This window comes from Blennius ocellaris (assembly GCF_963422515.1).
Source record: "Blennius ocellaris genome assembly, chromosome: 8".
Lineage (NCBI taxonomy): Eukaryota > Metazoa > Chordata > Actinopteri > Blenniiformes > Blenniidae > Blennius > Blennius ocellaris.
In genome coordinates, this window is record NC_137657.1 from 19,813,182 (window position 1) to 19,837,566 (window position 24,385).

At 41.8% G+C, this 24,385-nt stretch overlaps 4 protein-coding genes across 4 annotated transcripts; 3 read left to right on the forward strand and 1 right to left on the reverse strand.

Moving 5' to 3' along the window:
• The first annotated feature begins 2,132 nt into the window (after positions 1 to 2,132).
• Positions 2,133 to 5,401, forward strand: kdf1a (keratinocyte differentiation factor 1a). Its single transcript, XM_080500438.1, is given in 5 exon segments — positions 2,133 to 2,370; positions 2,627 to 3,464; positions 3,466 to 3,700; positions 4,104 to 4,178; positions 4,841 to 5,401. Coding segments are annotated over 4 exon segments (1,218 nt in total). The 5' UTR covers positions 2,133 to 2,370; positions 2,627 to 2,645; the 3' UTR covers positions 4,930 to 5,401.
• Positions 5,402 to 8,328: 2,927 nt separating this feature from the next.
• On the reverse strand, positions 8,329 to 9,246 carry nr0b2a (nuclear receptor subfamily 0, group B, member 2a; the record flags this gene model as incomplete). Its single annotated transcript, XM_080501117.1, has 2 exons — positions 8,329 to 8,570; positions 8,712 to 9,246. 2 exons carry the CDS (start codon positions 9,244 to 9,246, stop codon positions 8,329 to 8,331), a joined length of 777 nt encoding a protein of 258 aa, XP_080357243.1.
• A 6,185-nt stretch (positions 9,247 to 15,431) lies between these two features.
• gpatch3 (G patch domain containing 3) lies at positions 15,432 to 18,884 on the forward strand (the record flags this gene model as incomplete). Its single annotated transcript, XM_080501404.1, has 7 exons — positions 15,432 to 15,858; positions 16,653 to 17,110; positions 17,490 to 17,664; positions 18,055 to 18,114; positions 18,222 to 18,343; positions 18,430 to 18,557; positions 18,649 to 18,884. The coding sequence occupies 7 exons, from the start codon at positions 15,432 to 15,434 to the stop codon at positions 18,836 to 18,838; spliced, it is 1,560 nt and encodes a 519-aa protein (XP_080357530.1). The 3' UTR covers positions 18,839 to 18,884.
• Positions 18,885 to 20,184: 1,300 nt separating this feature from the next.
• Positions 20,185 to 22,944, forward strand: gpn2 (GPN-loop GTPase 2). The gene is made up of 6 exons (XM_080501349.1): positions 20,185 to 20,237; positions 20,625 to 21,148; positions 21,299 to 21,455; positions 21,569 to 21,729; positions 22,157 to 22,287; positions 22,479 to 22,944. The coding sequence occupies exons 2-6, from the start codon at positions 20,729 to 20,731 to the stop codon at positions 22,549 to 22,551; spliced, it is 942 nt and encodes a 313-aa protein (XP_080357475.1). The 5' UTR covers positions 20,185 to 20,237; positions 20,625 to 20,728; the 3' UTR covers positions 22,552 to 22,944.
• Positions 22,945 to 24,385: the final 1,441 nt, after the last annotated feature.

Consider the following 24,385-nt stretch of genomic DNA (forward strand, 5'->3'; position numbering starts at 1 on the left):
TGCCTTTGTGTTGTTGAGGCACTGGAATGTGAATTAGTCATTTGTTTTAGCTCACATTATTATAGGAGTATAGGCTACATTGTAAAACTCTTACACAACCAAATGGTATTTGTCAAATGCATCTAGTTTGTGTTTACATACGCTGATCATAACTTAAAATATCTTCATGTACTCATAGAGTAATGTAGGTGGCAGATGAGTGGCATAGAAAATGTATTGTACCCTTAAGACTGCATTTTGTCAGTTTTAGAATCTGTACAATATTTAGTTGTGCATTAATTAATTAGTACTTCCTATGATGGGTAATGTCCCATTTATGTATTTCAGGGGGTTCAAAATCTATTCTTTGCAGAAGAAATGTGAAGATTGAGGATTTAATGATAGTCAAGACTTTACAAATGATCATTTTGTGTCTTAAACTGGATTAATATAAAATTGCATCTGATATCTGATATACCCATCTTTACATCTCCTATGTCACTTTGGCAACACTCTTTTCTGCATATACTGTATTTTTTTTCTACCTGATTGCAGAACAAAATCAAGTCTTTAAACAGCAGTGAGATTTTTCCTAGTGTTACTGTTGTGGCCAATGATGGATGTACATAAGATATACATTTGTTTGTTTTTTTTACACTTGATATACAGTGCAAATAATAATTGTGACCCAATTTACTCAGTTTGTGTGTATGGTCATAATTAAAGATCAGCATGTCATTTTTGTCAGTGTGTTAATTCAAAAATATATCGTGACATTTGGTTTTTACAGCAGTTATTAGCAAATATCTGACAACATGCTGATTTTACTGTGCTTCCCGAACAGTATTGCATGCATTTCAGTAAATGACAGGTGACAAACCTGTACATCTACTTACCTGTATGCCTTCGTTCTTTGAACTAATCAGTAATATATACTGTAAATACTGAATTATACAAAGCATGTGTTTACAATAAATACATTAACTTTTTTTTTTTTTTAAACCGTGTTTAATTCTCTTGTCTTGTTCTGTGTTATTCTACCTGCGAGACTCAGACCTGTGTGTTTTTTTCAGGTGAGGTGGCCCTACAACTACAATCGAAAGAGTGGGTGATTAAGTGTTTTTGTGAAGGGGAAAATAGGGCAGAATGAAAAATATTGTTTGGAAATACACCTGCTGGCTATGCAGCTGTGCAACCCTGCATGGCTGTCAGGCCTGTGTGTTAACAGAGGTTGTTATTGTTTGAGTGTACACATGAATCACAAACCCAAGTGAATCCACGAGGTTTGTACATGGTAAATTACATTTGCACATGTCTAAGAAAACAAACAAAAAATTTTTTTTTATTTTCCATGTGCTTGTATTTGAAAGGCTCCTTCTTTTTTTGCGTGTTCGTGCAAATGGATGTTTCCGTCGGGATTTATCTTCACTGAGAAGTTTTAAATCACAAAGAAACACCATTTTAGGCAATTAAGATATGAGCCAAGGTAGCCCCAAATTGTTTGTAACAATCCATACATGACCGAATATAAAAGGTAAACAGGTCGGTTCTAGAGCTATTCACAGCTGAAAAATAGAAAATACCTCAATAAAAACAACTAGCCTGAACAGCGTCTCCAACCAAACTGAACACACCTAAAATATTCAGTGAATTCTCTCTTTCACAACAAATGCCATATGTTTTCATTTGCTGTCTTTAAGGGCCAAAGATGAAGACACCCCATGATTTAGACGCTCCATAATTTCATATGAAAGCTTTTGGACTGTGGGAGATAAACCATTCAAACACGCACGTAAAACTCTGTTATGAGGCGAGATCGCAGCCTTTTGTGGCAGAATAAGGAATATTATTCCCTTCAATTGGATTAGAAATTAGAGACGGGTATCTTAAATAACAGGGGCTGTGTTGAAAGCTTTGGTTTTTGCGGGTTGTTCAGCACGGAGGGAGTGTTTTTTTTTTTGCTGTTGTTGTCGCTCTGAGCGTCTCCTCCTGCGCCGCGTTTAACGTCCGCCTCGAGTGACGTCACGCTCACCTGTGGGGTGGGTGTCGGATCTGGGATTAGCTGTAGCCGCAGGTAAAAGCCAAACACTGGCAGACTCGCGGCTCAACTCTGATCACTTTTACCCACACGGACACGACGAAAATGAGCTGAACGCCGCCGTCCCCGTCGAGAGGCCAGACTTGAAAACCCCTCCCAGGTGCGCCCGTGTGTCCCGGCAGTCCTCCAGCGGTGGGAATCCGTCTCTGTCTCTGTCTCGAGCTCAACGTCTGTCCCTCTTCGGAGACTTCCGCGGTTTATTCACCGGATAAATTACCTGGGATTAAAAAAAAACAAAAACAGAAACAAAAAATAAAACCCTAAACGCAACCACGACCGTTTCCTCTTATGCGGTAAGTGGAAGATTTGCAAGGTAAATTAAGTTTGGTTACATGTTGAATGAACTGTTCTCCACATTAGTAAAAGTAATGATGGGAAGAGTTGTTGTCAAGACGGTAATCAATGCACTTGCTTTTTATTTACAATCTCTGAATGTCATAGAAATCACTGGAAGCTACGTAACTTTTGAATAGTTCTTAGTGTGATTTATCTTGTTGTTTGTGTGTGAGTTGTAAACAACCCCCCCCCCCCTCTCTCCCCCCACATCAGGTCCCAGGCTGTATGAGCCATGCCTGGCCACAGCACAGGGCCCCCCCAGGCGTCCCGCCACCACAAGAGCCACAACTCCAACCACAGGGCGGAGAAGTACCGTCAAACACGGTCCGCGTCCAAGGAGAGCTCAGCCAGCCAAGACTCCTACAGGGACCCTCACGGAGACCACCTCCGGGAACACCACGTCGACCCCTCCCGGTACTCGGAGAACAAGTACGGGGCCGGGACCAGCCGCAGGGGCCACCCGCGAAATGGTACGGCACGGGGCTCTGAGACGATCGGATTTATTCCGGGGTCGGCAGACAACGCGCCTCCCAGCAGACATGCCTGTGGCTCCTGTGCCTCTGTGGGCTGGAGCGGCTGTAAGGCTCTCATCTGCTGCGTGCTGACCTGTGGGTTTTACGGCAGCCGGGAGCCGTGTCTGCCCGCTAACGAGAGCTCCACAGACCCTCTCCCCAAAACCAGCAGTGAGGCTCACCCACCTAACGGCGTTGCAGTTTCCAACCCCACCTGTGGCATCCCTTTGGAGGTGAGTAAGACGCCAAAGGCCTCCAAGTTGCCCATGAGTGAAAGCTTCCGCTACCATGACGTGCGCATCGCAGGTCAGACTGTAAAGTATCCGGCCCCTGCGCCTAAACGGACCCGTGCCCCGGCTAAAGGGGAGAACCAGCGGCCAGTCAGCAACACCAGCCTGTTGTCCTGTGAGGAGTATGACGACGACAGGAGCGACACGGGCACAGACATTGACTCCCTCATCACCAAGAAGCTGCTGGAGCTGTACGCGCTGCATCAGATCGACCAGCTGGCCAAGTGCACCTCCGACTCGTCGTTCTCCCCGCAAGACCAACGAGATCAGCGAGCTCATCTACAGCATCGCCCAGGACTACAACCTGGAGGAGCAGGAGGCCGAGTGCAAGCTGGTGCACGGAGTCATCCGCATCAGCACGCGCAAGGGCAAGAACAAAAACAAGGGCCACCAGTCGACCGGGCAGCGCCCCAACGCCAGGAGCGACGGGACTCTTCCCGACAGCGGCAACGAGACCATGACCACCACCTTCAGGAGCAGTGATTGTAAGGAAATGCAGATTTATCCTCGACGAGCATGAGTGTGTTCCGTTCTGATACAGCGAGAAATGTCCCTGCTAAACAGCCCTGGCTGCAACATACTCGATATACCAAAACGTCTGACCTGTCTTCCCCTAATGACTCATAAATGTCTGTTGGAATGCAGCTGAAGCTCTTTTGTTTGGCTCATAGTCGCGAGACCAAATACTGCAAGGCATTCATCCAGCCAATGGCCTAGTAAGCAAATGGTTTATCTGGTGCAAGTTCACACAGGTCTCCACACAAACACTGCACCATGAGAGGTGACCAGATAAAAAAAAAAACTATTTAAAAAAAAAAAAAAGGGAGCTTAATAAGCATTTTTTTCCAAACTGATATTTATTATGTCTGGTTTGTTCCCTGCTTACAGTCCCAGAGGTGAAAGTATCGGAGCAGACGCCCTCAGATGAGCTGGCCAGGAAAATGAGGCACTACAGCGGGAGAAGTGAGTAAATATCAGGGTTTCTCGTCCAAAACGGTTTATGTCCATCTTGCCGGTAATAATTCCTACGTTTGTTCAACCTAATGTGTCGGTCTAATTACCCCCCCCCCCCCCCCCCCCCCCCGCTGTGTGATTCAGACCAGATCTTTGTGCCTGCTGCAGCTGTAGGCATTTTCTCACCCCCTCTCTGCTTTCCAGTAACATAGCGCTCTCCGAACAGTGAAAGCCCCGCATTCCTGCCCTTTTCTGTACATATTACAATCCCCAGCTCATTACAGGTCTCCTCCCCATCTCTGCCACCCAACACCTTATCCCACGAGTCCGGCTGGTTCTGCCCCCCAGCTCAGTGGTCACGCCGCACCAGCAGCCAAAGCAGAAGCTCAAATCACATTAAATATACACCACATGATGTCTGCTGATTTATTATGTCATTTTAGAGAACAGCACAGGTAACGGATGGATTACCACACAGCAGGAACCTTTTTTTTTGTTTGTTTTTTTTTTTCTTCCCTCCGTTTATAAAAGGACGAGGTTTCCTGTTACACGTCTTTGAATGAACGAACACCTCGTCGTGTTTCCAAACGTTCGCGCGTTCGGATAAAATCAAACCGTTTCACGTCTCACTTCAATTTTCAATTTGTTCATTTGTTTTTCCCCCCTCGCAGCGTATTCCTCCAACGCCACCACGACTTATTCGCCCTACCACCACGACACTGAAACAGACTCCTCGGGTGCTCCTCTGCTCTCTCTCTGAATGACGACACAAACAAACAAAAAACACCTTTACCGACACTGGATGTGGCCGTTTTTTTTCTTGGATAATTTGACTGTCTTGCTGTGGGTTTATGCTGTTACTTAGCGGAGCACCTTTCACCCTGGTTCCTTCTACTTCTACCACTTTGTGAGCCGATCTCAAGTTTGCAATACGAGGACCCTGTCAGAAATTTGTATTATTTTTTTTTAACGTAGCGTTGACAGTGTAGGTTATAATGGACGAATGCGGGTGTAAAGTGACGGTAGTCACTATAAAAGCAACAGTCCGGAGGATCGAGCCGGACGGAAGAAGAAGAAGAAGAAGAAGAAGAAGAACCGTCATCCTGATTCTTGTCTTTGTTTATGCAAGCCATTGTGCATGTGCGGCCTGTTTGTATGAGTGCATTGACAACTGCCACTTTTCTTCTGTGTTAAGATGCATGTTTTTACCTGGAAATCTTATCAAGCCATATTTTGTTGCTTCCTTTTTTTTTTTTTTAACTGGTGTTTTTTTGCCACATTTTTTTTGTATTAACCTTTTAGCACCGTTTTTAATAAAATAAATAAAATAAGTCTCTTGCTTGGGTCATCTGGTATTGTTTAAGTGTGGGACGTGTAGGAACTCCTAATGTTTTTTGCAAGACACTTAAGCACATGTGCCCAAATTCTACAGGCTGAACATAAGCGGCCTAATTAATTTTAAAGGCTTTATTCTTCCTGTACATCAACAAACATTGCCTTTTGCATACTTTTCTGGCTCTGTCTCTTAAGCCTACTTCTTTTTATCTTTTGGATTATTGTTGTCAAGCTCATCTCCCTGAGGTCACTGTTGTGGCAGGCAGGCAGGCAGGCAGGCTTTTTTTTTTTCCACCCTCAGCTAAAGAAGAAACTTGTTTGGCTGGTTCTGGCAAAAAGGAAATAAAATCCCGGGGTTTGTCTTTTCATTTATTGCAAAGAGGAGGGAATCGGCCTCGTTTCAGGAACCTGTCTTTAAATCCTTGTTTGGATCAAGCAAACTAGAACGCTGTCTTTGATTATTTTTACATCCTGTGTATTTTGGATTTTTCTAATTAGTCTTTTTGTTTGCTGCAACAATTACCCACAGACACACAATTACACATTTACGCCATGGAAAACATGAAACCTGTGTTATTACCATTCATTACCAAAGTTGTATAGGCTACTATTCAATTTTATGAATTGGAAATTCCAGATTTTTTTTTGTGTGTGTTAAAGGTGAATGAAGTTACAGTTACATGCTGCAAAACAACCAAAACTTGGATTTAGAAAATAGTTTTTTTTTTTTTTTTTAATCGTTTCATTTCATTCAAAGGAAGATTAAAAGGATCACAGCCCTGGATTTTATCCCCAGTGCAAAAATATAAAAAGAAAATAAATTAAAATGTATAACTTAATGTATGTTTTTGTTTTAGAAAAAGTTGTGATTTTTTTTCCCCTCACTCAGTCACTTTTGAAGAAAGCCTTGCACATGTCTGTGGTGTGCTGCAGTTGCCCTGTGTAACCCCATTTCCTCTGGCTCTCTGCCCCCACCAGCACATTCCTGTTTTACCTGTATGAGGTGTCATGTAGAGACAACTGTTTCACAACAGGCATGCCTCAAAGGAGAGTGAAATCTGGAGGACGAGTGCTCAATAAAATCCTGTAAATCCTGCAAATTGTTCACAGGAAAACCAGCGTGTTACTGCAGACTTGATTCGAACTGTCTGTTAATAGCATGTACAGACTTTGAATGGCTGGCGTGTGTGTGTGTGTGTGTGTGTGTGTGTGTGTGTGTGTGTGTGTGTGTGTGTGTGTGTGTGTGTGTGTGTGTGTGTGTGTGTGTGTGTGTGTGTGTGTGTGTGAGAGAGAGAGAGAGAGAGACGGTGCCCGTCACTAAAGTCTTTGTTTATCTGAGAACTGTGTAATTTACACGGTTTTCCATGAGAGGGAGTCAAAGTACCTAGAGAGAAACATCAGTTTTTTTGTGCATTGCAGGTATGTAAACGTAAGTGCAGACTTTCACAACTACATTTATCATTTCATCTCTCTGAATATAGATTTATATAACTCTTAATAACTACAGATTTATCAGATTAAGAAATAGTAACCGCGATTTAAGTCAAGGATGCAATTTACTAAGAAACCAGCAGGAAGCTTTATTGAATCACTTTAGCAAAATAACTGCATGGCAATGTAACTTGTATGGTGAAAGCCTCTGAATAGTATGCCATAAATGATACTTGTGTTTTGTTTTTTCCCCCCAATAAAACGTTTCCATGAAAGATTTTTCAAAGCAAAACACAATAAGAAAAATGTCACATCTACTACTTCAATATGGTTGTGAGGTGTATATTTTGTATGTCTATATTTCCATTGTCATGGTATGGATTTGATTTTCTATTGTCTTTAGAACTACACAGCAGTGTAGTGGTTAGAACCCACCGAATGGTGAGAATGTCCCTGGTTTGAGTCCAGGTTGACCTTTCTGTGTGGTATTTGTGCTTTCTTTTTTTTTTTTTTCAATTATGAGTAGTTGTTTTCTCCCCGAAGTCCCCAAATATTTTTATTGGAGTAGTTAAGTGTGAATCTAAGTGTGTGTGAATAGCTGCCTTCCTGTGTTTGCCCTGTAATTGAATGGTGACATGTCCAGGGTGTATCCTGCCTTTGCTCATAGCGTGCTGCGTTTCAGCAAATGATGAGCCTATAAAGTTGGATAGAAGATGGCTCGATGGATGTTTGGTAAAGTAGCATATGCAGCATGAAGATGAAAATAACCAATTACAAAGCTGGTCTACAACACATATATCCCACCTTCTTATTTGATAAATTACAATTGAACATAACCTCTCTATCTACTCATAGATACAACTAACAGTTTAGAGATGACTTGTTGATGCACTCTATAATATAAAGACAATGTAAATTAGGTTGACTTGAAATTCAACTACTTAGACCTCAACATGATTTTCCCCTCCTTGATTATCATTTTGCCGATTACTTTAAAAAAGAAAATCTGATTATACGTTTAATTGTGATGGAACAGAGACAGTCTTTTGGACTTATAGGCATGAATCCATTCAAAGCGTGAATGCTTTGTCAGTGCTTTCACTCTGGATCCCATTTAACATTTTTGAAGTCAATTTCAAATCAGAATATCACAGTTATGTTCATGTATAAAAATATATTTATTTGAACGGCTCTGTAAAGGACAACAACACTTATTTACAACCATGAAACAAAGAGGAAAAAGGTCTCCACCTTAAGATCAAGTAATGACAACAGGTCGGCCCTGTTTTCATTGACAGAAATGTCAAGAGAAAGTTCTGCATTGTCTCTATAAATAAAGGATTCAGCTTCCTTTGTTTGAGTTTTTTTTTTTTTTGTGAAGACTGTCTTTTCTTCATCTGCAGAATAACATGTCGACCAGCAGCTCCAGCAGATCAGCCTGGCCTATGACTGGCCGAAAGAAGAGTTCAGTGACGAGGCCAGGCGTGATGCTCTGCAGCATGGAGGCTGTGACGAGGATTCGAGCAAAACGCTCCTGATTCCCCGGGTGAAGAAGCTGGACCACCTCGCTCAGGGCGTGCTGGGCTTCCTGCTGCAGGCCTTCAACGAAGAGGCCCGCCTTTAAATCCGGTATGTCTGTTGATGGTGAACAAAGGGAAGAAGGGTTACGCACACGTTCAATGCATTTTCACACAGGTCGTTAAGGTTTACCAGTTAGAGCTACAATGTGAAGGCTTTTTCATTACTCTAATTATGTGACGCTGGAGTCATTCACACCTGGGTTAAATATCGTGGTCCCTTTGAGGTATGCGTATTCCTTTGGGCTCAAATCCAAACTCCAGAACTTTTTGAGGCATGACTTGAGTTTGCTCACACCAGTCATGGTGGGCTGCTCTCTTTCCAGCTCGGGCCTCTCCTGGCGGTTCAGGAGAATCTTCTTCAGCATGCTGTCGGCTGGGACGTCTGTCACCTCGAAATCCACGTGCTCCTGGGCCAGGCCTAAAATGAAGAGGGGGGCCCAGCAGCTTCTGAGCAGCGTGAACTGGTCGTCCGGCGGCAGCTGGTTAAAGGCAGGTAAGTTCTTCATGAAGTGGAGAGTTTTAACCAGCACGGCTGAAGCCTCTTTGCAGAACTCTGAAGGCCTTTTCAGGCACACAGTTCGTCGCACCTCACAGTTGCATCTGTGAGACGCCGCTCTGTAGGTGAGGTTGTCTGCGCTGCGTTTGCTTCTGTCCATTTGGCTGAGGATGTTGTAGAGAATCGGATTCGAGAGCCTCTCGCTGTTGGTCGGACAGTGACATTGGTTATCCATTTTATACAGTAAATAGGTAGATGTAAGTGTCCTCGCACAGGATGGGTCCTTCATGAGCTTGTGAGTAGTACCTCTGCTACTGCCAGTGTGCCTGTATTTATAGGGCCGACCCACCTTCCGAAGTGGACCTTGACTTGTCAATACACTCAGTGAAAAACAGCCGTGTGCTCTGCCAGGTGACTGATGGAATAACCCTGGAAAACTGATAAGCTTTTCTCAATGAAAAGAAGCTGCTGGAGTAACGCCTGGGTATCAAGTAAGGTTGGGCCTTATCTCCCAGCCAGTGTCATTAACCCAGGCCGTACCAAGCTACCAAGGACTGCAGAGGTAATCAGCCCCATACTATGTCCCTGCACCCTGCCAGCTCACACCTGTAGAGTTGGACAGAGGCCAAAGCAGTACGGGGGCTTTGAACTCTCGGTTGAATCCTACTGTGCTGTTGGTTTTTTTGGTGTTTTAAAAAAAAATTGTTTATATATAGTTATTCAAAATCAATAATGTGATTTAGATAACTTTATTTGGTGAACCTTTGGTATCTTGTATAGATTTAAATGCGTTTTCTTAAGTTGGTGCCTTTCGAGTTGGAAACACCTGCCAGGTCAATTAATTTACATCTCATGGTTCACAAGTCTGCAAACAATGCATTAAAAGAAAAATGGTGCGTGCTAATAGGGGCCATCCCTGTTTACAGCTTGAATTATGGTCGCTTCTAAAATACATGTTTCCACATGTCGTGTTTTTCCAAGGAATAATACCCTTGAGTTATGATGAATAACCTTAATAAATGGAAAACAGATGATATTCAAGAGCTTAATGGACTGTTGTCGTGTTGGGTGGACTTTTAAGCAGGCAGAGAAATTATGATACTGGTGAGTTAATTAGCAAGAAGACATTTTAACTCACTACTAGATGGGTTTGGGGTAAAAAAATCTCCACAATATTTTTTAGGTGACAAGTGACTTTAAGGTTTGATTTTATTGCTCGTATAGTTAACTGGATAAGTCATTAAGAATCAATTACCTTTTACTGTGACAATCAGGTAGAAGGGAGACAGGACAGGGACCAAACAAGAAAATATGTTAGGGTTGTTCACACATTTTAGTATCAGTAAGTAATTTTAAAACAATATGATAATACAAAGCAACACAAATATGCAGACTGAAATCACAACTGACTGGAGAAGGCAGGAGATATAATAACACAGGTAAAGAGGATGATAGAATAATCATGCTTGTTTTATATGAGAATTAACTAGTAAATGTCACAATGGGTGTGTAAAGATGGTCAGTTTATGAAAGAATAGGGTGTGAATTGATGTGTTCTGAAACAACATAATAGATTAATCAAGAACATCAAGCGTCTGGAGAGCTTGTCTTTGCAGGTTGATCTAGATCCAGTGACACTATAATGAAATATCAGAAGGATTGTCGAGAAGTGAACTGCAGAGAGGAGGGACCGGGACAATGAAGAATTGCAGTCAGAGTTTCCTGAACACCAGCTCAGAAGAGTGATACCCTGATAATTGGCAAACACTATCTTGTTCTCTCTTTTGTAAAAGATTACCTCACCAGTCTGTGAATAGACACATTACCTAAGAACCTCAAAGTTCATTGCACACTATGTGATTGGCAGTCAACAAACTCTGGAAAAAAACCAACAAAAAAACAAAACTTAAACAACCACAATCGCGTTAATCTTCTTGTCTACTGAAACAAACCAACTATGTGGTCAAAAGCAGGGGGTTTATGAGTTTGGGGTAGACAGTAGAAACGTTTCTACTGTTTATAGAGGAGTTTGTTTTCGGAGCTTGATGCTTCGTTTGGCGGTGAACCAGACTATATACTGTCCCATTACCGATCCAATTCACACCCCCACACCAGGAAGGCAGCATATCGGCTGGAGTTCTGAATCCAGAACTGTCTGCATCTGATGACCTGAGGTCGGTAGACGATAGACGATAGACGATAGACGATAGACGATAGATGATAGACGATACAGGAAGGGAAAATAGTGAAAATATTAATTCTCACATTGAAAACGCCAGACACACTTTTGACCTTTTCAAATACAACCAAAGGTGAAATGACTGACTAGTAAACGACCAGAAGAGTTGAGTTAAAAGTGTGTTAAACGACCATTGTCACAAGGATGTTATAATACACAGATACTTATGCAAATCCACACAAAATTATTTCTTTCTCCCTTCTGGGCAAAATTTTTAGTAATGGCAATGATTTCTGTGGAGCGACATACAGTTTTGGTGTGAGGGTTCACCTTGAAATGTTGAAAAATCCCGTTTATGACATGTGTAACAACAGGTAGTGCAGCGTCTTGATTGCCAATGCATTTGAAATAATTTGTTATCTTCCCCGTGCCTGGCACGGAGGTTTGACACAGATAAGCAAATGACTTTATCACAGCCACAAATAAACAAACAGCCCAGAGATGATCTCATTTAACCTGAGCAATCAGCAACATTTAGACATTCATCACATCCAGACAGAGGGCAGGCAGCGGTGACACAAAGTAACACTGTTCCCTCTTATTCTTTTTTTTTCATGAAGATCTGAATCACAGAACTTTGGAGTCAAGGTCAGTTCGTAAAGTAAATGACTCCAATAAAGACATCACATCCCAGACACAACTGGGAGCACCAGTCACTTTGTGTTTGTTTTACTTCATTGCTCTCTTACCTAGTTCCTGAAACGGAGAAATAAGCGACATGTATGTCATATAAGAAAACTCAATCTCCCCTTCGCATGATATGAACATGATACATAGTGAATATTCATGTTCGCCACACTCACAAAAGCTGAAGTTCTCATTTTGCTGCTTTACGTACATAATGCAGTGCATCATGTTGTCTTCAGGAATGTAGAGTGACCTATAATGCACCCAGCAGCCATCAAGTTTCACAAAGCATGCTGGCAGTAGTTGTAAACTCTTGCGATAAGGCTGGTGTTTATAGAGGTTAGGAGCCGGCAGAGACAGGCACGGAGGACAAATGCATATCTCCAACAGGCCATTAAAAATAAAATGTCCTTCAGTCTATAAGTGGAACAATTGCTGATTCGGAGAGCAAGGAAATAAAGCAGTCCATGTCTGACCGAGCATTACGTAATGACTGGAAACCTCAAAAACAGCCAAGTACTTTTTTTTTTTTTTTCTTAAATAACTTTCATTCTGAATAAAATATGTTAAAAATGGAAGAAAATATTGGGCCAATTATACCTCTGATTGTATTATTTTGAAAAGAGTCCAACAACAACTTCAGAATTTTTTAAAATCTAATTTGGTATGATTTTTTAAAAGAGCTGCAACAACTAAGTTCCAAATCCCAACTGAAAGATTGACTTCCACAATACTGCCTTTTATTTCTTCCAGTTTTAGCTTTTCCATGTCAGTGAACTCTCACTGCATGACAGACATCATATTCTGGAACATGACTCCTGACCTTGACCCACTGCTAATGCAGCAGTGGTTCATTTGCCCGGCTCTGTTTTCACGAGGTCAACAACCTCAGATCAGTTTAACAGTCAGACTTGCAGGTCTGTCTCTTTTTCCAGAAATTTTAATTCTTCAGATTTTTCAAATCTTCTCGTCGGTTTTACAATGACAGTTGGTTTATAACCCCACAAATTCATATATGATGGTCTCATTATAGAAGGGTAAATTATCTATTTTATCAACAGTTCTTCTTGTACGTCCCAAAACATGTTCTATTGGCAGAACATTTATGGAATAAATGAATATTGTTTAAATGTTTTTTGCCTCATTTTTAGCAAACCTATAGGCATTGAATTTTATACTGGTTATTTTTTTTTCAAGCTTAAAGAGATTTGAGGCACCGACTTTTGTACCGCTCAAGACAGATCATACAAACCGACATTAGTTTTGATATTGTAATGTTTTTTGAATGATAATTAATCTTATCTAATAATACTAGTAAAAAATAGCAAGGTTATTTGATCATCAGAATACTTATGCATGTACAATATGTTTTTCAAAATTAATATGATAAACCAGGGAGGCTATGATTAATGCACAAACTGTGTAATATGACGTGTAAAATGATGTCAGGGTCCAGACACCTGAGACCGGTTTTACAGCTTACTACTATCAAAATACAACGATAAAAGCTGAGGTGAAGGCCGGATAAAGCATCAGCCCCTGGGTTATTGAACTCTGGTAGAGCATATTTCCCAGTTGCCTCACCAAAAGAGATTAAAAACACATGGCAATGTGAAACCCTTTTAAATTTTTCTTTTTGGTTAATTTTTAAGGCCTATGTTCTGGTTGTTTTCTGTGTCCAAAGTCAACATTCAAGATCCAAAAAGCTTGAAAGTTATGTTCTGTGAACTGTGATTGGGCACAGGCACTTAGTTTATCGCCACTGTTTGACAATTTTTATTTGATTGTTATCAAAAGAGCAGAATTCACTTTAAATGCTGGGTTACGGTTAATCACATTCACTTTCTGATCTGACGCTGATGATAAGACAGTAGACGGCAGTGAGACGAAAGAGAACAAAGCTCCTCTCAGTAAATCAGAGTCAATCCAGTTTGACAATAACAAAAGCACTACTTGTTGCGTGGCAGAGTCGATCTATCTTTGTTCCCGCTCACTCCATATATAACAAGCTGGAATCTATACAAACTACTTCTACTTCAGCAAATGACAAAGAAATAAAATTACAAGCTTTAAAACGTCCTCAGAGGCTGTGGAAGAGGAACCGTAAACCGAGGATTTCATTTACAGACGGACTCTGGAAACTGAATCACTCTGATGACACTTCGTTCATCCAAAGTCTCAAATGATTTGCTCTCCCTATGATCATCAATTACAGTTTGACGACGAGTGGACTTGTCTGCTGAGGCTTGATGACGTCAAACTCTTCTTCAAGGATGGCCTTCACGTCATTGAGGTTCTGGGTACAGAGGTACGAGTCTCTACACAGCAACTCAGCTGATCTCAGAGGTTTTCTATGAGATTCAGGTAAGTGCAGACTGCTCCATTAGAGGTTCCTCAGTCTCCAGCAGCCATTCATTAGTGATGCATCCTCCATGAGCTTGAGCATTTTTGTCTATGTTGTCTATGTATATATTGAAATCAAACGTGTCCATGCACAATGTTGCTAATTCACATTGACTGCATTAATGACGTTGTTGAGGTCGTACGGTTGTGTACAGTTGTGTATTGACTAGACATACCTGTCCAAACTGTAACATCACCACCACCAAAGGCTCATCTGGTGACAACAGTGCCTGATGCATAGCGCTCTCCTTGATGTCTCAGACATCTTTGGCGGCCATCATTTCTGCTCCAAGTGAATGGACTACCATCAGAGAATAACACTGAGGCCCACAGGTCCCTGCAGTGTAAATGTTCCCTGACCAATGCAAGATGATATTGCTTATGCCTGGTGGTATGTTCAGGTACTCTTGCAGGCCGTCCAGCATTCAGACCACGCTGATGTAAATTGTTTCCAATGGTCTGATGTGACACTTGTTGTCTCTCATCTCCCTCAATGTGCATGGAGTTAGGTGGAAGTCATCATCTGGTATCACAGGATACTGTTCACAATGAAGCAGCCATCAATATGGGATGTGAAAGTTTGCATATTTTATTCATGCCTTTTCCCTGGGTACCCTGGCCTTCTGAAACTGTACATAATTAAAATGACAAACTGCCAGTGCATACATTGATGTGTGACTTTTAGCGGGGTTTTCAGTCTCTTTCTATGACTCCAGAAATAAGTGGTAACCTATCCAGGATGAGCCCTAACTGTGGCAAAGCAAGTGTAGAACTGTGATTAATGCATGGATATATTTGAAATTGAAGGAGACCCCAGGCAGAATAGCTCCTGCAATAAGTCAGAAGCTAATGGGGCTCTCAATAAAATGAAATGAAATGAAATATATCTTTGCATGTTCCATGTATGGTTGTAATGGAACGAAAGCATTTGTGATCTTTTCACGAATGGGTCAATATATTTGTTGTAACCACAATGTGCTTACAATTCTACCAAATATTTATCATCGTTTTTGATGAAAACAGATTGTATCATACCAACTGCAGCGTGGGGAATAGTGGCGAGCATAAACTTGCCGGAGCCTTAGAGCGGATATGACGTCTCCTATAACGGTTCTTCCGGTTACGTCACGTCTTACGAAGGATAAACAAACATGGCGGACTGTGCGGCTGAAGCTCCGGTCTATTTCGCTATTAACAACATTCCTGTGGCTTTTCGCTCCGCAGACCTGAGGAATTACTTCAGTCAGTTCATAGAAAGTGGCGGTTTCAAGTGTTTTCACTACCGCCACCGACCGGAGGTCCTCAGAGACTCCAAACCGACCGAACCCGGGGGACAGTGTGACAAAGACGGTGAGACGGAGGAGGGCGACTCCAAAACGTCCGAATCGGAGAAGCTCTCGACCTCCTGTTCCGAACCGAAACAGGCGGGGAAGTCGTGCTGTTGTATCGTTTCAATCCACCCTAAAGAAGCCGAGAGGTTCATGAAGATGTATGCGGGGAATCACTGGATCAACTCGAAGGGGAACTGGCTGTCCAATCGATGTGTGATCAGAAGAGTCAAGATCTCACTTGATAAAGGTAACTTATTACTTTCCATCCAACATATGTAACAAAAAGACATTTGTGCGAATGTTACGCAGATGTTAATTTATGAACTCATAATAACTTGAAAAATCATTCAGACGTTTTCCACGTTGTTCACTTGCAACCGCTTGTACAAATATATATATATATATATATATATATATATATATATATATATATATATATATATATATATATATATATATATATATATATATTACTGGTATTTTCTGATAGACCAAGACCAAGGTGTCACATTATTGTGACGTGGAAGGAAAATTACATCCATCCAACTTACTCCTTTGCGGGGTCACGGGGCACTGGAGCCAGTCCCAACACAGTATATAAGCAGTATAGACGATGGATGGATGGAACTTTGGCTTGGTATCTTTCTGCACACAATAACTACTGTTGCTTTCCCTATTATTGGACCCCCACTAGAGTATTATGAAACAAAACAAAAAAACACATGCAAAGTCAAAATAAGCACAAGATTAATGACAGGGATAATCATGGATAGGAATATCGCAAAGGTGAGAAATTATTCACTAGTCAATGTAACCTTACAAACATGAGTTTAGCAATGAATGCAGAACAGGATTGATGAATAGAGACAAGGCAACGATACACACCTGAATGTATTAGGAGGAGGAGGTGGTGACAGTGCATCATAAAGTTAATATATGTTTTAATGGATGATAGTGGAGGTTAAGGTCTGTATTTGAACTTGTTTACTTGTGATGTAACATTTTCCCAATTCACACAGTTGTATGCTTTTCTTTTTTCAGATGATGGATCATTCCCCTATAAGACAAAGTTTGAGCAGCGCCATCATGTTGCGCTTTCAGAGTGCTTCACGGAGGCACACCTCATAAGTTTATCTGAGCTGAATCCGCCCGCTCTGATGCAGAATGGGAACGTTGGCACGCCGGTGAAGGTGTTTCTCCAGCTCATCCAGGCCTGCCGCCTGCCTCCGCGCCTCATTCGGAAGTTGGGCTTGACTTTTCCTAAGACCGGCTCGAACCGTCGCTATGGCAACGTACCTTTTCAGTACTACAACAGTCACACGGTTCCAGCCACAGAGGAGACGGTTTTAACAGCGGCTGGACATGAAATATCCGGACCGGGAAAGTTTGCCGCTTCGCTGTCAGGAAAAGCGAGATGGCCGGCGGATCAAACGGAAACAACAGAGCCTGATGAGGCACAGGAAGAAGATGAAGACGATGCACAGTCGAATGCAGATGATGTAAGTTATAGCTTAAATTGATCGCTGCCTTGATCGTATGCTGTATTGGTCTGAATAGAGGATGATCCCACAAAGAGCTTAAAATATTTGAAGCCCAACTTTTGTTGTTATCAAAACATGAATTATATATTTATTTATTTTTTTAAAGATGATAAAAAGCACATGGCATTAAACACCAGTTCACATTTTAAAAGAGTGGTAACACACACGCACTTCTGCTCAATAGTACAACTTTGCCAGACCTAGTTTTTGAGGAAAACGCATGTTTACATCCGGATCAATACAGTATTGTTGTTGGAATTTGTAGCCTGTGTGCTTCCTGAAGCTTGTCATCATGTCCTCGCAGTGGTTTGCTTATTATTTATTTGTTGTGTCGCAGGATGATGACCGCTGCGAAGAGTGGGAGCGCCACGAGGCCTTGCATGACGACGTAACGAGCCAGGAACGCAGCAAAGAGCGGCTATTTGAAGAAGAGATCGAGCTGAAGTGGGAAAAGGGCGGATCGGGCCTCGTGTTCTACACGGATGCTCAGTACTGGCAAGAGGAAGAAGGAGGTAGGCGACGAAAAAAAACTTTCCAGACAAACCTGTTATAATTAAGGCAAACACTACAGTGTCTCATAGTGTTTGGAAGTGATTGGCATGATCCACATTTCTCACATAATCACTCGATGTCAGACTGAGCTCCATGTTTTATTATGGCGTTTAGTATTTCAGGGTGTTTTATCTATATATATATATATATATATATATATATATATATATATATATATATATATGTAGGATCACCTCAAGGCTGTTTATGTTAGTTGTTCTGACTTTTGTTAAAATTAAACACATAGAAATGTGTTGGGTTTTTTTAATAGTGGCTGCTACTTTGTATGAATTGCTTTATGTGTTTTTGTTCACATATGCTTTTTTTTTTTTTCATGTTCTGTCTTTCAGATTTTGATGAACAAACCGCAGATGATTGGGACGTCGACATGAGCGTTTACTATGATAAAGGTATGCCAAACCGAGGTGGTGTATCTAATAACACTGATTTACTTTGAGCACCAAACTGTTGTTGGCCCTGCCGAGTCGGATTTTTCACCACGTTCTCTGTCTCACAGATGGAGGCGACATGGACGCTCGCGACTATGTCAGAATGCGTTATGAAAAGAGACTGAGGGACGGCGTTATGGATGGCTCTGGGCACAATCAGGCTATTGGCAGCTTTGAAAGATTCACTAAAGTGAGCATGTCACCACATTGGGTTGTTTGTGATTAATGTTTCGAAGCACTGTATTCTAAATGTTGATTTCTTTGTGGTTGAATTAGGGCTTTGGTCGTCGTGTGATGGAGAAACAGGGCTGGAAGGACGGAGAAGGACTAGGAAGCAGTCAGGCTGGGATTGCTGAAGCCCTGGAGAATGATGGTCAACATCCTAATTGCAAAAGAGGGTTTGGGTGAGCGTTGATAAGGAAACAATAGCCATATCCTGTACGACATCATAGCATTGGAATGAGTGTGTTCTGATACAGTTTTTCTTTTCTGCAGGTATCATGGAGAGAAACTACTTCTACATCCTACTAAAAAGGCCAGAAGAGATTGGCATATAACTACAGTCTATGATCAACCCAAGGATATAGACCGAGGCGACACCTTGCTGCGAAGACAACCCAGCTCCAGTTTAAAATACAGAGGGTGGCAACCAGGTGGCACCATTGGGCCATATAAAAAACAATAAAACTGTGCTATAACTCCAGACATTATCATGGATGTAGATTTTTTTTATTGACTTACTTGTTATTAAAGTATTTTCAAACTATTTTTATGTCTTTGTGTATTTTTTGTTGAATTCCATGATGACTTACTCAATATTACACAACGCTTTCTACATTATACTTCAATTGAATAATCAGATAAAATACAGATTGCATATTTGTATCGGGTGAACTTTTTTTTCCTTAAGTTTTGCAGAAACTGACTTCTATGATTCTGTTTTACAGTGAGACAATTATGGTTGAAAGTGTGTTTCTATAGTCTTCAAAAGTTTGGAAGCATTATTATTTGTCCCCTTTTGTAACACATCTGTGTAGCCTGAGCTATAATTACTGAGTATCACCGAAAAATAAGTCTGTACATGCAACTACACTGGTGAACCGCATGAGCAGCGGTCCAGATTTGCTGATGTGTTTTCGGCACTACTGACTTGTTTCACATTCCAGAGAAGTGAGTTCCTTGTTATTTACGCCCCACTCTAAGGGTGACTAGTGAGGATCTAGAAAACCATGCATGTTAGAATTAATATTTGACTTAAATAATTTATTTGGGTTAACATATGTATTTGAAATTGCACTTACTCAGTCATTTGGTACTGCAAATTCTAAATCACTATTCACAATTATAAAAGAAACGTTCAGGGTTTAACTGAACCTGACTTCCATATATGTTACTTCGTTGAGATACACCACTAAAAACGACTTCCTGTTTTTTAATAATAATACAGTAATAAAAAAAAAAATCACTTTGATGATAGAACCACTTCAGCTCTAAATCTCGCAATGAAAACAACTATCTCTATTTTAATAACAGCTAAATCATAATGCAATACATGTACAAGATATGTATACCCCAATTACCCGTATGCAAATGCAGGTGTTGTTAAGTATGATACCTAATAGTTTTTTTTATTAAAAATACGTCCATCTTTTAAAAAACAAAATAATGCAATTTACCATAGGGGGAAAGAAGCCTTCTGTTAATACGCATTTATGAAAGTATGAGCCGAAAGTTGTTATAACATCTGGGAATGATACAAAATTAAATAAACCTTGCTAAAAATCTATTTAAAAGATAAAGAAACTCATCTTACCCCTGGAATGAACCATCCCGCTATTTTCTTGTTATTTAGAACTCATGCTATAGTTTATGCTTCGTGAATGGGGAAAAAGAGAGAGGATATTGGCGTTAATATGACATTAAATGAATAAATAACTATGAGATTTTAAAAAAAATTAAAAAAAAAAAGATAGTTTGCAGTTTGGAGCGCTTTAATTGTGAAAGAGCACCTGTTCCGTGACCCGGATGTACTTTGGACGCTAAAGCTTGTAGCTTCAAGCCTGAAAACACTCCGGTGGCGAGCGGTAATAATCATCATAATAACACCATTTCGAAGACATTCTTCTTTTATAATCCACGATATTATCAAAACAGGCAGCTTTCGCAGTTCATACGAAGTTGTTATTGTGAACACGCAAACGGTTTTAATCGACAAAGTTAGAAAGTTTTACTGACAACTTTACTGAGTGGTAATGATGACCATTTTAATGCATTGACGTACTTAGAGGGGTGTTTGGAGCAATTGCTTCCCAATTATCCGTAGATATAAATGCGAGTGTGTGTTATTGTCTATTTGTGTGTGTTTGCTGCAGACCATGAACCGTGATGGATGGATGGATGGGTATTTAGCACATGTTGGACAGGTGAACACCGGTTTTCGTTGCATTAACGTGAGACTTTGGTCTTCGCAGGTCTCCCTGTAGTTGGATGCTGAGGTCCTGCACTAGTGACCACATGTGGCCCCTCTGACCCTCCCCCCGGTCTCATCTGGACAGGAGCCTCATCCGTCGTAATCATGTCCGTCCAGACAGGAGTCAAACCCTCTCTGCGGTTCGGCCAGGTGGTCATTGGCCCCCCGGGCTCAGGTAAAACCACCTACTGCCGAGGAATGCAGGAGTTCCTCACTCACTTGGGACGCAAGGTGGTGGTGGTGAACATGGACCCAGCCAACGAGGGACTGCCGTACCCCTGCGCTGTGGATGTCTCCGAGCTGGTCACTCTGGACGATGTCATGGAGGGCTTAAAGCTCGGGCCCAACGGCGGACTCCTCTACTGCATGGAGTACCTGGAGGCCAATCTGGACTGGCTGGAGACCAAGCTGAAGCATCATAGTGACTGTTACTTTTTGTTTGACTGCCCCGGACAGGTGGAGCTCTATACCCACCAGAGTTCAGTAAAGAATATTTTCTCGCAGCTCGCCAAGTGGAATTTTCGGGTGAGTGTCCCCCGAGCGAATCCCACCGCACAATGGTCTCCGAGGCCTTTCTCGAGTGCATCGGGGGGGGGGGGGGGGGTTGAGCTTCAGACTACGCTTGGGTTTTAATGATCATTGCGGTCGTTTTGCCGCTTCTCTCGACTCTTCCAGCTGACGGCGGTGCACCTGGTGGACTCTCACTACTGCGCCGACCCGGCCAAGTTCATCTCAGTGCTGTGCACCTCTCTGTCCACGATGCTGCATGTGGAGCTCCCCCACGTTAACGTTCTCTCCAAGATAGACTTGATAGAGCAGTATGGCAAACTGGGTACATAAAAGGGCCCTTTTACATTGATCTTACACTAGTGTTTTTTTTTTTCATACGACATACTAATTTTTCACACTTTTGACAATATTCTTCCTGTCTCTACTCCCGCACAGCCTTCAACCTGGACTTCTACACCGAGGTCATGGACCTGACTTATCTTCTCGACCACCTGGCCGCAGACCCCTTCTTTAAAAAATTTCACCATCTGAATGAAAAGTTGGCAGAGGTCATTCAAGACTACAGCCTCGTCTCCTTCGTGCCTCTCAATGTGCAGGTACCCCCACTCAAGTTAGGCATTTGTGAATTTAACGGAGGCTGAACAAACTTAAGTCGACACGATATCATTAACCCTTGCTTCTCTTAATGCAGTAGGTCACCTAGTTTGGTGTAAAAAAAAAAAAAAAACAAGTCATGTTATAATAATTTAATGTCAGGGGCTGCACAGTGGTGTAGGAGTTAGTGCGGTTCCCTCACAATGTGATGATCCCGACTCAATTCTCGGTAAATGTGTGCATTTGCATGCACTGTATAAGGGCTTCTATACACAATAATCGGTGACCCTTATGAATGGCTGAGGAGCTACGCAGACGGTACCTCACTCTGCAGCTCCATTTGTCTGCAACACTGTCTCAGATAAAGCAAAGATGTCTTGTCAGAGGGTCGTTTCACTGGATGTCGCTTGACCGTCTTTGTGTTTTCAGGACAAAGAGAGCATGATTCAGGTCTTGCGGGTGGTGGACAAAGCCAATGGCTACTGCTTTGGGGACCTGGAGGAGAGGAATCTGCAGGCCATGATGTCAGCAGCTGTCGGGGCAGACTTCCAGTTCAGCTCGTATCCTTTCCTCGTCGCTGCAGTGACTCGCTGTGACTCATCGTAGATAAAAAAAAAACAAAAAAAACCCTAAAGATTGTCAGGAAGTGGCTGAAAAACTTGATGACACAATGATGACGATGCACTTCATGACTTTCGGATTTTCACAAATAACAAATGTGTGTGTTTTCCTTTACGCCGCGAATCCTCAGTACTCTCGGCGTGCAGGAGAGGTACGTTGAGGCCAGCGGGCAGACTGTGGAAGAAGAAATGATGACACTGTGAACTGGAAAATCAGAAGAAAGAGAAGTGGTTGCCTCTATCACACATTTATACCCAAGGACTTTTGGTAACATTCGTCACACTTGGACTCAATTCAGGACATTTGAACTAAATCTGGGAACTGGAGATGCTTCAAAGAAACACCCCTCCCTCCCAAAAAAAAAAAAAATTCAAAATTTACATTGAGGGAAAACTGTTGAGAGTTTCTGCCGACATTTTATTTTACTGTAATGGTAAATCCTTTGTTATTCTGTAAAGGTGTCGTTAAATGGGTGACACAATGGGTGACACTTTCTGTAAATTGTCTGTGTATGTTCTTCGAATGAAGTAGGCTGTTCATTCATTTTGAGTCGGCCCATGTGAGGACACCATTAAAACATCCTTTTGAAACTTCCAGTTGTGTCAGTATCTATCATGTTCATTTTGAAACTTCAATAAATTAAACTAGTCTCTTTTTTTCATGTTTTCCTTTCAGACATGTCATAAGCATTCACAAAATACAGATGCATACAAAAGAAAATCAATGCAAATTTCAATATATCTATGTATACAGCCATTTACGTGTATGCACACATGGACACATGCACGTTTGTATAAACCTCTTGTAAATAAATATGTCAGGAAAATTTGTTTCCACAAAATGAACAATATATCCGAGGATAGACACACACATACTCGCATACATGTGTTTTCTAATGAACATTGTTGATTAGTTGGCTACATTCAGACATCCATCCAGTTCTATACCACTGGAGCTGGTAATGGATGAAGGCTGGTTTACCATAGGTGGGCTACTAGTCCACCACAGTGCAAAAACATAATCACGCAACCTCACATCCACATCTATAATCCATCCACGGATTGACTGGTTTTTGAGGCCGTGGAAGAAAACTCAAGCATGCAACATGCCAAATCCATACAGAAATATCTGGCCTGGACTCAAATCTACAACCTCCTTGTTAATGAAGAAACCACTGCACCACTGTGCAGCACCTGCATTTAGACAAACACCGGTTCTCATTCCTTATATCCTCCTGTGCTTGCATACATCAGCAAAGCAAATGTCTGATTGAAGGGTGCTTGATATGCAGTTTATTTTTTAATGGGACTTGACACTGCATTGCCTCCCAGTGCCTCGTGACATGGGCAGAATGTTATGTTCAGTAATAAAATAGCTGTGTGGAAAGTTTAGGATGAATGGCAAAGAGCATAGGTGTGCAGCGACAAGCTGGTTTGTGAAACCAACCCCTATTGTCCATTGTTGAATCTTTTTCACAAGCATCATGTGGAGCCAAGCCATTAGAAATAGTTGTGACCGTCTTCAAAACGCGCCCTTGATTCGTTGCGTCCATTCTTCGACCAGCAGGTGGCGCATGCGCCTTCAAATCCTCCGTCCAGCTCCACGGAAATCTGCTCCAATTCTTCCCGGCAGCCCGAGCAGAAAAATTAAGTCAGGCGGGGAGAGGAAGCCACATTAAATCTGTTTCTGCACAACTGGCCCTGTGTCTGGTCTCTAGGATGGAAGATCCTGTCTTTCTCAACGCAACTTCAAACTCTCCCCCTCTTTACTTTACACTGTTTGCAGTGCTGTTGTTGTGCTGCCCAGTCACTGTCTCAAATCACATGATTGTGTTCTGATCCAACCTGTTTTTCTTTTTTTTTAATCTAAACTGACGCACTCTGGCGCACAACATACAGCAACAAGGCTCCATGTCCTCCTCCTCATGCGGGGTTATAGTCAAGACTAAAATAAAGCCCGATCCTCTTTGCGGGAAGTCACATATCCTCCCCCTGTGCGTGCTGCATGATGTGCTCATGAAATCACAAGTGGACGACG